General features: G+C 38.5%; 1 protein-coding gene across 3 annotated transcripts in view; it reads left to right on the top strand.

Annotated features, from left to right (window-relative positions):
• LOC137641534 (uncharacterized) overlaps nt 1-13,818 on the top strand; it is a 150,014-nt gene that overhangs the window by 86,513 nt on the left and 49,683 nt on the right. For all 3 annotated transcript variants that reach the window (XM_068374183.1, XM_068374181.1, XM_068374182.1), the window contains exons 5-6: nt 2,214-2,462; nt 2,978-3,147. In XM_068374183.1, the coding sequence (XP_068230284.1) occupies nt 2,214-2,462; nt 2,978-3,147 (419 nt within the window). The remainder of the gene's footprint in view (nt 1-2,213; nt 2,463-2,977; nt 3,148-13,818) is intronic.

Raw genomic sequence — 13,818 nt, 5'->3', positions numbered from 1 at the left:
TCAGTGAAGTGATTAAAGCAGTTAACTTCATTACTGTATAGTGAATGCACTTAATTCTCGTAATTTTTCTGGATTATGCAAAGGAATGGATTCTGAATTTGAAACATTCTTGCTGCACTCACACATAAGGGGCCTTTCCAAAGGGAAAGGTGTTAGTGTTTTCATATGAGACACAGAAAATCAAATATTTGGTTACAAACATACACACAAAATTCTTAGATGCCTGTTTTCTTATTTGCCTATTATTTTAGGTAGTTATATTTGAATCCATGAATTCCCTCAACTTTTTTTTTTTTTTTTTTTTTTTTTTTTTTGCTGAAAGGAAAAGAGATCACAATAATTTTGCTACATTTTCACAATTAAATACAAGTGTGAAGTCATTCTCATCAATAATAGAAGCGAATGAGCTGAACAATCGAGAGAGTATCATTGAGTTGACGACGTGAATCTTTCTTAGTGATGAGAATACAGTAACTTATTTTCATGACCAACAAAAGTTTTGAAAATACTATTAGTTTATCAACAACCCGGTTGTACTCTTCAATAATGATCTGCCTTTGGAGGGTTTTCAATACAAGAATAATTTATTGAATTGGTTAATGATGCAGGCGCAGAACATATTTCTGAATAGAACCAGCATCACATGAATTCATTGGAAATTGTACTTTACCTTCGGCTAATTTGTCAAGTCGACACTCTACAATGCTCTGATTAGCTATTTTTTAAAAAGATGGATTATGGGTTCAAAACCAGTAAAATTTTTGGTAATAACCACAGAAAACTGGAAAGAAATAAAGAGCGCAACCCCCTTCACTCAAAGTGTACAATAGCACTAGGCAAGCACTACTTACATGATGTCAAACCTTCCCACACTGACCAGGCCTTTAATCGTTTGAGTCATCATTACCACACTCCTTGCCTTTAAAACAAAATCCCTAAAAGATTTTAAAAACGATAAGTGATAATAGTTTCCAAATCTATAAAAATAAAAATGCACTCATCCTCTTGAATGTACATTTGATTACTAAGACTCATTTTCTTATATGTTTAGGAAAAAAAGTATTTATTGTTCCATGTTTGTTGCAGTTTCTAATTACAGGTAATTGATTGGCTGTCAAGTGAAAATTAAGTTTTTGTTTCAGTAGATTAAGGTGTCAGTTTTTTATGTAATGTGAATTTCAAAAAGACAAAAAGTTTTGTTTCAGTACTTTTATGTTATTTTCTGAATATCTGCAACATGTGCTTGATAAAAATTTGTTGTTTCTGTAACCGTTCAGTATATTTGCAATGTTGACTGTAATTAATTTACAGAAAGGTACACAGAGCAGTATAAAACTCAAGAGACTGCCATGCAAAAAAATCTAACAATAGTTTGAGAACCATTGTAGATGGTAGCAATTTGTCAGTGTGTGTATTCATTGTGACAAAACTTTTAAATCAGCTTTGGAAAATCTTTAGCTGATATTTTAGATTTTGATCGACAGTACAGTATATACCCTTATTGGACATATACAAGAATTTTTTTTTTCTATAGATTGTTTTGTTATGTGAATGGAATGTTGTGAAATGTGAATGAGTTTAATCCTATTTCACATTTGTAGCAAAATTCAATTATGATAATGGAAGGCCTCACATGTCCAGTGCGTGGCCTCAGCCCTAAGTATTGTAATCTAATTCAATCTCTATCTGTACAATAGCCCTTTTCTTCCTGTGGTAAGATGAGCTGATGTTGGATATTGCGATAGGAACAGGCATGAACTGGTTTCTTATCCATACCACAGTGTAACACATTACCTCATAAATAAAGAATTCTGACGTCTTTGTTTTTATCAGTATTTTCCTCTTTTTCCTTGGATTTTATTAGTATTCACTCTTTTTCTTACACATTTGCACTTTCTTACATATATCGTGCACGTTTATCCCAAGACAGAGTCAAAATATTTTTTATTTGAAGACTGGCAAATTATATCATTCTAGAGTGATCCTCATAAGAATATCTTTGCTTGGACATGAGTCCGCCATTTAGAATATTTTACTGCTAGCAATCGCTTACTTTTAGTGCTGGTGGTTATTATTGAAGGGTAAGCAAGTATTCTTTCCTTCACAGACAAATATGTGAATTTCAGGTTAGCTTATGAAAGACTATGTACGGTAATCTATTTTTTTTCTTCTCTTCTAAATTAAGGAGTTACCTAAGACCCATCTAATTTCAGATTTAGCTGTAGCAGGTTGGGCTGTTGCTGTCCAGTGGGTTGGTTTGGTCATGCAAGTGGTTGTCTGGCTTGGGACACTTTCTGCAGATGTAGTTGTCATGAGCACCCAATTATTTTTACATATGATGACCTTGCTCTGGGCAAAGGTACTGGATTACTGGAACCTTTTTAAAACCTGCACACGTTACTATTGGACCAAACTTATCACAACTTTCAAAAAGACAGAAAAGGAAGAGAAAAAGGTCCCAGGTATGTAAAGCATGTATCATGCATTTGTTGGAAGACAATTTCTGTATGTAAAAAGTGGAAAGTAGGCACTGAACAATTATAGTGCAGCAGTTAATCTTTGGAGTGAAGAAGAATTATTTGGCAATTCTCTGAAGAAGTGTTTTAATTCTTACATTGTTACGTATTTTGAATACTTGATTTTAATGTTTACTTTCAATTTAAATTTCATATATTTTTCTTATTTACTAGGAAAAGTTTGATATTTAGCTTCTAAAGCCTTTAACTTCTGTAATTCTTTTTCATTATATAAAGGCTTTTCGATGTACTTCATAGATTATATACATTTTGAACACTTTTAGAACATTAGCAAACACATTCCTTCATGTTTGGTGATAATTACTTCAAATTAATTAGTACTGTAGTGTTTTTCTACTTTATGGGATATAGTTATTTATTGGTTTGTAATGTTGAGATTTCAGTTATTCACTTCAGTTTAGGCAACTAGAAAAATAACTATAGTGAAATTCCTATTTTAGGGAGAGAGAAGAAAGTTCCGAGAGGTCTTGAATGTAATATTCCTTTGCCTACAAGTGGAGAAGAAGCAATGAAACGCCTTTTAGCATGTAAAGGGAAAGATCCCTACAGTATATTAGGAGTGACCCAAGAATGTTCAGATGATGATATCAAGAAATATTATCGAAGACAGGTAAGTCTTTAGTTTTAAGTATTGGAATTCTTTGATTTTCTGAAATAGTTTAACTAAGCTACAATATATTCCTTTCAGATTGAGATTTATAATATTTTATTGTCACTTTACTAACAAACTCGTTATTTATATGGATTATCTTTCAGCGTAGCTGGAAGGTAGCCATTAGACTTTACTGTGAGGTGGCAACCCTACCTAACCGCTTGAGCAGGTAGGCTGGGGGTTACCCAGCGGCCTCTATACTTTCACAGCAGTGAGAGATGTCACATTTTCTTAAGGCTCTGCAGAAATCAGACGTGTCCTCTCTCTCCCTGGACTTTTGATTTTGCTTTCTCTTTTTCAGGTGTGCGAGGGTGCCGCGTGTACAGTAGTACTTTCATGTCTTCGTTGAAGACCGACCAGCACACACTGTATTCTTTGTGCAGAGGGCTTTGCTGCGAGCTGGGTTCGCCCTGCGCAGTGTAGGGAGTGGCATGCCTCCCAATGGGAGAAATTTGGGCAGCGTAGGAAGTAGAAGGCGAAACGCGATCTTTCTTCCTCAGGCGCATTGATGTTCTTCACACACCCCTAAATCTCTTTCTAAAGCTCCTTCTCGCTCGCGCTTTTCCAAGGGATGATCGATTAGGAGCGCAGACCAACTAACTCCTTGGCAACCCAGGGGAATGGGGGGGGGGCATTGTTGCTTCCCCTAGAAGAGCAACTTCACCTCCAGGTGTGGTCGTCCTTAGGAATTTCGGGCCCCTTTTTGAAGGAGCAGCTGCGCCTTCTACAGCATGATGCCAGGAAGGACCCTTCTCCGGAGCTGTCGACATCTCACGCTCTGGAGTTGTACGAGGTCCATCTTTCACCTTCTCCTGGCCCTTCCACGCGCTCGCGTTCTCCTTTCCAACGGCCCTCTGCTGACGATGAACTCTCTCCATCCTGGAACCTCATCGTCCTCTAGCTTTCAAACCTTTGTTTCTTCCCACAGGAACCCGCAGGTTGCAGGTGTAGATCTTCTGGGAACCAGCGCTCCTACCACCAGCAGTGCGAAAGGACGAGCATCGCCATCGTCTTGTCCTTCTCGACACTCTTCCCATGACTGCCGTTTGCAACGATCGAAAAATCCAACGGATTGTAGGTCATTATGATCCAAGCGCTCTTCTCCTAGAAGGCGCTAATGCTCTAAAGCCTCGCGCTCACGAGACTGCAGGTCTCAATACTCTCCTCGGAGGCGTTCCTCTACACAAGAACAAGTCTCGCGTTCGCGTTCTACACGATCACTAGCAGTCTAGACCTAGATCCAGACGCTTGCGTCCTAGTTCTCTGCAATCTAGATCTTGATAACGGCGCTCGCTAGGACGATGCTCGCATTCGCAAAGCCGACGCTCACTTCGCGAGATAGGCATTCGCAACGTTCACGCCATTCTCGAACAAGGGCTAGGTGCTGCTCACGAACATCCACTCACAATCACGAAACGCACGTTCGGAATCAAGGTCTAGACGTTCCTCGTCTAGAGGTAGAGGTAGGCGCATGTGCAGTCCATCAGTGAGTAGCCCCTCAACCAGACCTTCTTCCAAACAACCTCGTAGTGGACCTAATGAGGAGAATGACCATACCTCAGACAGGCGTCTAGCTAAACCTCCAGTGCCCGTGAAACTCACGAGCTTGCGCGTAAATCTCGTGATTTCGCGAGCAAATTGGCGATTTCCGCGACCAATTCACGTGCAGATGTGTCGGAACCCCGAGCAAGTGCGGTACCAATCGTGAGCAAATCGGTGGTTTCCGCGAGCAATTCACGTGCAGATGTGTTGGAATAGTGAGCAAGTGCGGGTACCAACACCTTCGCCTCTACCCTCAGCTTCTCCCACCTCCAGCGGAAGACCAACACCTTTTCCAGAGGGTTTCAAAGAGCCCCCTAATAGGTTCGCTAACGTACCTATTAGTCTGGACCTTTCTTCGCGTCCAAAGGAATATGTTCTTCTGCCTCAGAGGTTATCACCTGCGTCAACTGAAGCTCCATCTAGAGTTCCCCCAAGGACACTCTCCTAGAGAATTCCAGGGTTTACCTAGTGGATTAGAACTTCCTCCATGGGTGAATACGTTAATTTCCACCCTGCTGAAGTCTCTGAACGTGGCTCCTCCACCGCCACAACCTCCAACTGTTCCTGTCAACGCAACCCCTAGGATCCCCTTGGAACCCTCGTCGAGTTCGTTATTTGAGAATTAGGACCCTAGAAGGAGATCGACCACAGACAAAAGTATGCAGATAACCTCCACCCCGATCACGTGCTGAAGGTCCTAATACTTCTGACTCTTATATGGCCAACTTACCCTTTACTCCAGTGAAGGTAAAGGAGGTCATCACTAAGAGACAGAAAAGGAGGATAAGAAGTGTAACACAACCTCACGCCGACATCATCATCATGGACGAGTAGGGACATAAGCTTGCCCAGGGAGATGACGATCCATCCCTTCAACCCTTAAGACATTAAGGTAGTGCCTCTGGATCGACGTCCGGTTTCTGTACCCCCTCCAAAGGAGGAGCCTTCAGCTTCTACTGCCAAGGCTTCGTCAAGTGTCTCAAAAATCTCGGAGGTACCCCCTCCTAAGACCGCAGAGGAACGTCCTGTGTCCAAGGAATCGAAGGACACTTAAGACGAAACCCAAGAACGCTGCGACACGGGAAGCTTGAATGGCTGAGGCACAGAGATGGTCCGCTGTGGCGGGTCCTCCCAGCAATTCAGTTGACAACCCTGACCTATCCCATACTTTTGATGTGAGTCTGGAGGTGGATGACCCCATAGATTCCGAGGACGAGAATCTTCCAAAGGCGGCCAGTCCGAAGTATCACTCCGAGCAAGAGATACGTGAGTCGGTGCATACATTTTGGCAGGTCCTTGCCTGTATGAGGTCCATCAACAGGTGATCTACTCCTGGTTCCATTATCCAGGAAGGGAAGGATGTGGTTCTCGACAAAATATTTGAGACCCAGAAGCCTTCCAGGTCCAGTGCAGCTCTGCCCTGGTCCAATGGGTTTGACAGCCTCCAAAGGGAAGGCTTTCGGTCAGATAGCTAGAACTTCTAGTTCCTTGAGGGCAGGTTTCTCTTCTCAGCCTCTTCTACTTGCTTTTGGGCTACTTAGAAAGTATTACGATATCGAAGGGGAACCGCACTTCACCATGTCCCTTGACCCTTCGGTAGAGTCCCTAACGAAGGGTTTCCCGACTCAAACCCTCTCCTCTCTGAAGGCATCCCTCTCGGCAGTCGAGCTACTGTACTTAAAGAGGCGCAAAGTACGCCATGCAGGCTGCTTCGTGGCTCGTTCTATGGCTAGGATCCTTAGGCTTCAGGGTTCACTCCCTCGATCTCTCAAAGAGTCGGCCATTAAGACTTTGGATTCTTTCCTGTTGTCAGGTACCCAAACTCTTTGAGTTTTTATCGCACCACATCATCAACTTGTGGGCGAATGCCATTCTCAAGAGAGGGGATACCGTCATAGGTAAGTTTCACAAGCAGGTGCCGAAGGTGGAGGTCTCCCAGCCAAGGAATTTCCACCTTGAGAGTTCATCTCTCTTTGTTCCGGAAGAGATTAAGAGAGCTGCTGAGCGATGGAGAAAATCATCGAATTATTCTCTCCTCCAGAGGACTATGACATCGCAGCCTATGGTTGACCTTCCCAGTCTTCCCGAAGTCAGCAAGTATCTTCCTCTTCTCACCCGTCAATTTCTAGGTCCTCTGGATCTTCCAGGGTGTCTAAGCAACCCTTTCCATCCAAAGGTCAGAGAGGGACCATGTCCTTCAGATGAAAGAAGGGAGGTGGCGGAAGTGGTCACTCCCAGTAGGAATGGCATCTGTGGGAGGATGCATTCAAACGCAACTTCTCCGTGTTGTAAGAACTTCAAGTAGGTGTGTGGAAGAGATGGACCACCTTCACAGCCCATTATTTAAAAGACATGATCCACAGGAGACTTGATACTTTCACTGTGAGGTAGTAGGTTGGCCAAGGCACCAGCCGCCCGTTGAAATACTACCGCCAGAGAGTTATGGGGTCCTTTGACTGGCCAGACAGTACTACGTTGGATCCTTCTCTTTGGTTACGGTTCTTTCTCTTTGCCTACACATACGCCGAATAGTCTGGCCTATTCTTAACAGATTCTCCTCTGTCCTCACACACCTGACAACACTGAGGTTACTAAACAATTCTTCTTCGCTCAAGGGGTTAACTACTGCACTGTATTTGTTCTGTGGCTACTTTCCTCTTAGTAAGGGTAGAAGAGACTCTTTAGCTATGGTAAGCAGCTCTTCTAGGAGAAGGACACTCCAAAATCAAACCATTGTTCTCTAGTCTTGGGTAGTGCCATAGCCTCTGTACCATGGTCTTCCACTGTCTTGGGTTAGAGTTCTCTTGCTTGAGGGTACAATCAGGCACACTATTCTATTTAATTTCTCTTCCTCTTGTTTTGTTAAAGTTTTCATAGTTTATATAGGAAATATTTATTTTAATGTTACTCTTCTTAAAATATTTTATTTTTCCTTCTTTCCTTTCCTTACTGGGCTATTTTCCCTGTTGGGGCCCCTGGGCTTATAGCATTTTGCTTTTCCAGCTAGGGTTGTAGCTTAGCAAATAATAATAATAATAATAATAATCGGTCCTGTGGTGGCTACTCAACAAGTGATCGAAGATACCTCAGCTTCCTTGATGGACAAGTAGCAGTTGGTTGAGGGCATTGGTTACCCAGGTTAAGACTGGGATGAATGAGAAGAATGTCTGGCTTTCCTTTCTTTATCTTCCCTTCCCTTGGGGTACAGCACCATGTGTCCCTCTGTTGCCTAGTATAAGTTAAAAAGTTTAACCTGTCTACGTTCCATTGCTCTCTGCGAGAGAAGTAATGTGATACGTCTTGTTTTCCTATATAAATTTCAGAGTGTGTTCATACAAGGCAACAACCTCTATTACAGTGCATTGCACAGGCCACTATTATACTCAGTATATTTTAGCGAGGTATCAAAGTTTTCAAAATTCTTTTCCAAAGATGATTTTATCAATTCCACTAATAATTATCCTTCACCCAATTTATCATTGACTCATGCATTTATTTTTCACATTGGTAACGCTTTTTGTACACTTTATGGGTATTATATGTCTCAAAACATGGAATAATACAAAGAGAGGGCTTTTCAACAATTTGATCACAAAAATAACTTGTTTGCTTTCTTTTACATTCGCCTTTACCTTTCATAAAGCAATTCTTTGGCAAGATAGAGCATTTAATACATTGGGGTTTGTGGTCTTTGTCAACATATTGAGCTGGAAAATGCCTTTCAGTTAGTCTAGATTCCATTGCATTTAAAAATCTACCCTTTCTTTGAGTTTTGCTCCGCTTATACCCTTCTAACATAGTGTTAATAATTTTTCCCTGATTTTTTTCTGATCCAACTTGGTTGGTACCATTTCTGACTCTTTCTTTTGTAAGCATATGTTGAGCATAGCTAATCAAACTTATCAACACCCTCATATACTTATTGTATTCCACATGAACACATGGCTTGTCTATTTCTTTCACTCTTTTTTTTTATAATGAAGTTTCACTTTATATGTACCTACTGTTTCTTTTAAAAGATACTTGGCGAGAAGTAGAGGCCATATCACACATATAAAAGAAAAGAAAAATAATAATTCTTCAACCCAGAGTTAAAGGGAAAAATTAAAAGGACAAAGTCAGCTGACTGATAAAAGCAGCAATATCGAATGTTTTGCTAATAGTATAATAATACCATAATTTACAACTATATATGAAATTTGATACTATGAAACAAGCATTTATTAACAAATTATATCTTTATTAACAACTTGTATCTCTAAATTATGCTGTTGAAAAAGGAAGGGACCAATAGGCAACTAACAGACTGAACGTCAGCTGACAAGTGTAAACAAACCTTCGGATTTAAGACACGAAACTTCTTTTCTCGTGAATATGTTTGTTATTTGGCTATTATTCTTTTAATTGAGTAAATTTCTATATTGATGTCTGAAAACACCATTTTGAACATACAATACTATGAAATACGTTTTTATTTGTGTAGTTGTCATGGCAACTGTTCAGCTCTAATGTAAACAAACTTTCACTTTCGGTAAACAAACTTTGGAAAGCATGATATTACGATATGTCTATGAATAATATTGATTTATATTGAAAAAAACATGCATATATACCATAGTTTCATGTTGACACAACGTAAAAATAACAAAAAAATTACCAAAATCATCGAGTGAATGGGAAAAGAATGGCCAGAGCTTCAGAGAGTGGGTAGTTCATAAATTCGGCAACAGATGGTAGCATGTAGAAGCCAGATAAATCGTCAACAAAAGGCACTAAGAGTAAAATTTCTTACGCGGTGTAGAGTAAAGTCGTTCTCCGCAGTGAAAGGGTTAACTCACAATATCTTGCAAGTAATGATTTGTTGTCATATTTTCATTTTATATATACATTCTTATTCTATTATTCAATAATACAGAAATCTCAGGTGGCAGTATCACAGTTATCTGGCTGATATACCATACCATCTTTGTAAGAAGTGATTATAGTTGTCAGATGATGGTGGCAGTTACATTATTAGTCAACAAATTACATTGCTATCAACAAAGTAGCCAGAAGCCCAGATAACGGTGTTTCATTACTTTGTTTTAATATTTTCAAGCCTTCATTACTTGATTTGCTGTGTGCTTGCTTCATGCCCTGTGTGAAAAGTGATTGATTACTTTCAATGTTTAAATTAAAAAATGCTGCAAAATCGGGATAGAATAACTGAAAATGAAATGTAATGTTGTAATGTGGGTACAGTTAGCTATGTGGCCAATAAAGGAGACAATTTAATGCAAGGGTATTCTTATAGTTGAAAGGGTTGTTCAGAGTAAATGCCATAATAGTGTCTATTCACTATGAATTAATTTATTACATTTTGCTCTAATAGTATAAAATGCTGAATAGTAATCAAAATTGATGGAGAATGTACATCGTTGATTGCTCTGTCATGAAGTATTGGAGAAACATCAATTGCATTGAAATTTTGTAAATTTTGTAAATAAATTTTAATTTCATGACCAGCATATAATAGAATGGTAAAAAATTTAATGTTTTTTGTAAATAACGTTTCTTATAATTGCAAAATACAGTATAGGTAGTCGTTGCCCTACGACCTCAACTTTATCATCACTTTTGCAACTGATGACGTCACAAGTCTGTTGAAAATAGACTAATAGGACAAATATTTCCTTAGAAGAAATAATGTATTTTAAGAAATTAACTAATTTCTCTTGGTAAGTTAGTATTTTCTTTTATTTATAATATACATTTTCCATTTTTAGATAAAAAATACATTAGGAAAAGTCGAGTTCACATCATATGTCTGGTGATGTCATATTTCTGGTGGAAAGCAAGCAGACAAATCAAGTGTTGTCCTTTCAATAAGTTGCCAGTTAATATTAGTATTCCCATTATCAAAAAATTTGGGCAACAATATCAAGTATTTCCTGGGGTCTGTATCAGTGTGTTGAGTACTGTATTACAGTACTTGGCATAAATTTGACTCTATACCTTGGAAAGAAGCTAATATTTCTTGCTAGTTTTATTTCACTTGTTTCATGTCTGATAGTAGATCAATATTTATTTAATGACGGTAAACTTGCAGGAGAAACTGGGTCAATTAGTGACCGAGTTTGAAAGGGTGTGTGAGAGAAGGAAATTGAGAGTTAATGTGGTTAAGAATAAGGTTATGAGATGCACGAGAAAGAAATATGATGCTAGGTGGAATGTCATGTTGAATGGTGAGTTACTTAAAGTAGATCAGTTTAAGTACTTGGGGTCTTGCTGCTGCAAATGGTGGAGTGGAAGCAGATGTATGTCAGAGAGTGAACAAAGGATGTAAAGCGTTGGCAGTGAAGGGAATGGTAAAGAATAGAGGGTTAGGAAGGAATGTAGAGAGAGTTTTGTACATGAAAGTGCTTGGACCAACTGTGATGTATGGATTGGAGTTGTGGAGAATGAAAGTGAAGGAGAGACAGAAATTGAATATTTTTGAGGTGAAATGTCTGAAGAGTATGGCTGATGTATCTTGATTAGATATGGTTATGAATGAAGTAGTGAGGGTGAGAACGGGTGTAAGAAATGATGGAACAGCTATACTGGTTATGAATTTGTTAAGGTGGTTTGGCTATGTAAAGAGAATAGAAAATGGCCATCTGCTGAAGAAGGTGATTAATGCAGGAGTTGGTGGGAGAAGTACAAGAGGAAGCCCAAGTGTCGGTGGATAGATGGAGTGAAGAAAGCTCTAAGTGATAGGAGGACAGATGTGAGAGAGGCAAAAGTGTGTGGTAGAAATAGAAATGAATGGTGAGCAATTGTAGCACAGTTCCCGAAAGTCTTGCTGCTTCCTCGTTTGCCTTGGTAATCGCTGAGGGGTTTAGCATATGAAGCTTCATTTGTGGTGGATAACGGGGGAGGGTGGGCTGTGGCACCCTAGCAGTAATAACCATACTAGACCTAATTAATACTTGGTCAGACTAGGAGGAGCGGAGAAGAAAAGTCCCCTTTTGTTCTTATTCTTATGTCTACTCGAATAGATTGAATAGAAATATTTTCTTAGAAATTATATATTTTCTCTTATACAGGTATTGCTCGACTTACGACCGACATAGGGACCGAGAGATGAGTCGTAAGTCGAGTTGGTCGTATGTCGAACTAGAAAAGTGAAGTTTCCGTAGATTTATTTTGATACGTTATGACTCTGCAATCATCTGGATCATATTTTGTCAATATTTTCTTACTGTCTATCATTATTCCATTTTCTTGTTTCATAGGATATCATATGCTCTATAAATGCATTATTGTATTCCATTCATCAATTTTGGAAGCATTTTACAACCGAGTACTGAAAATTTTGTTTACCTTTGGTTATGATCAGCTGATCTGAAACTGTCGCTACCTACCATATCAAAATATGGCGTACATACGTATGGCATATTTTTTTTTATCATTTCTTAACTTATTAGAAATATCTTCATGATGAATATTACATCAACGCCAATATGTTACAGGAAATCAGTTTCCATACAGTTCATCTAATCATTAGGTATAATGCGAAATCGTTGTAGCTCTTTCTGTGTGTGTGTGTGTGTGTGTGCTCACTCTCGCAATCGCATACGGGTAGTTCATTTTTAAAGCTTTATACAGTATTGTAGTTCAATACTAAGCCTTTATATTTCCTTAGACATTACTGTGTTTAATTGTGGTTTATTAAAGAACGTTTAGATTTTATTTTTCAATTTCTTGAGCATATCAATAATCAACAAATACTTTTAATTTACTTTCGGTTGGCATCAGCTGATCTCAAGGTCACGCTGCCGTATTACTATTATGAGCACATATATATAGTGCGAATAACACTGATTTATATAATTTTCTTGACATTCGAAATTTCTTCATAATGCATATTACATCAGCGCCAATATGTTATAGGGTATCACATTTTCCATATAGTTCGTTTATAGACATTATTAGTTATAAAAGGAATACGCTCTCGCTCTCTCTCTCTCTCTCTCTCTCTCTCTCTCTCTCTCTCTCTCTCTCTCTCTCTCTCTCTCTCTCTCTCTGTATTTTGTTTTTAATTCAGTTGTATCTTCATATTTTTTTTTGAAAATTATTAAAAAATTCTATATATCATTATTCGATGTTTCGATTATGGGAATAATAACGCATCGGAAGGAAATCACTTGATTTGCCTCTCGCCTTCCGCCAGAAATATGACGTCATCAGACATTTTTTCTTAAATTTACCGTAAGTTTTACTAATCTTATAACTAATGATACAGACCACTAAAACACTTGATATCGTTACTGGGTGTTTCGATGATGGGAATGCTGTAATAAGATTACTCGGTAACAATGAAAGGAAATCATTTGGTTTGTCAGCGCGCTTCCGCCAGATACATGACGTCACAAGTCACGTGACGTACAGAATGACTTGCAAAATATGTAAATTCATTTTCTTTGTTTCTCGCAAGAAATGAAAAGAAAATACTAACATAACAAACAAAAGTATTTTATTTTTATAATGTAAAAGGAAATATATTATTTTCAAGAAAATATTTGCCCGAATAGTATATTTTCTTTAGATAAACATCGATCCATTATCAGAGATTAAAAAAGTAGCGTACAGTCAAATTTACGCTACGTAGTACTGTACTCATGACAACCGATACAGACCCTCAAAATAGTTTGTATAGTTATTTAATATTTCGATAATGGAAATACTAATATTAATCGTTAGCCTATTGGAAGGAAATCACGGTATTGCCCGGACGCTTTCCGCCCGTGATGTGACGTCACCAGACATAATATGAACTCGACAGATATTAAAACTTTTCTTAATGTATTTTAACTGAAAATAAGTACTGAATATTAACAATAAAAGAAAATAATAATTCACCAAGATAAATCACTTTATATGTATACAAGAAAATAGATTATTTTCAAGGAAATATTCGTCCTATTTCCGATAAACTTGACGTCATCACCCTGAAAAAATGGTTGTAAAGTCGAATAGTCGTATGTCGCATAGGTCGTATGTCGAGCAATACCTGTAGTGTATTGTAAAAATGAAATAGTTTTGCTTGGTAAGTTAGTACCATAT

Source organism: Palaemon carinicauda, chromosome 5 (genome assembly GCF_036898095.1).
Source record: "Palaemon carinicauda isolate YSFRI2023 chromosome 5, ASM3689809v2, whole genome shotgun sequence".
Taxonomy (NCBI): Eukaryota; Metazoa; Arthropoda; class Malacostraca; order Decapoda; family Palaemonidae; genus Palaemon; species Palaemon carinicauda.
This window is presented reverse-complemented; position numbering and strand designations above follow the sequence as displayed.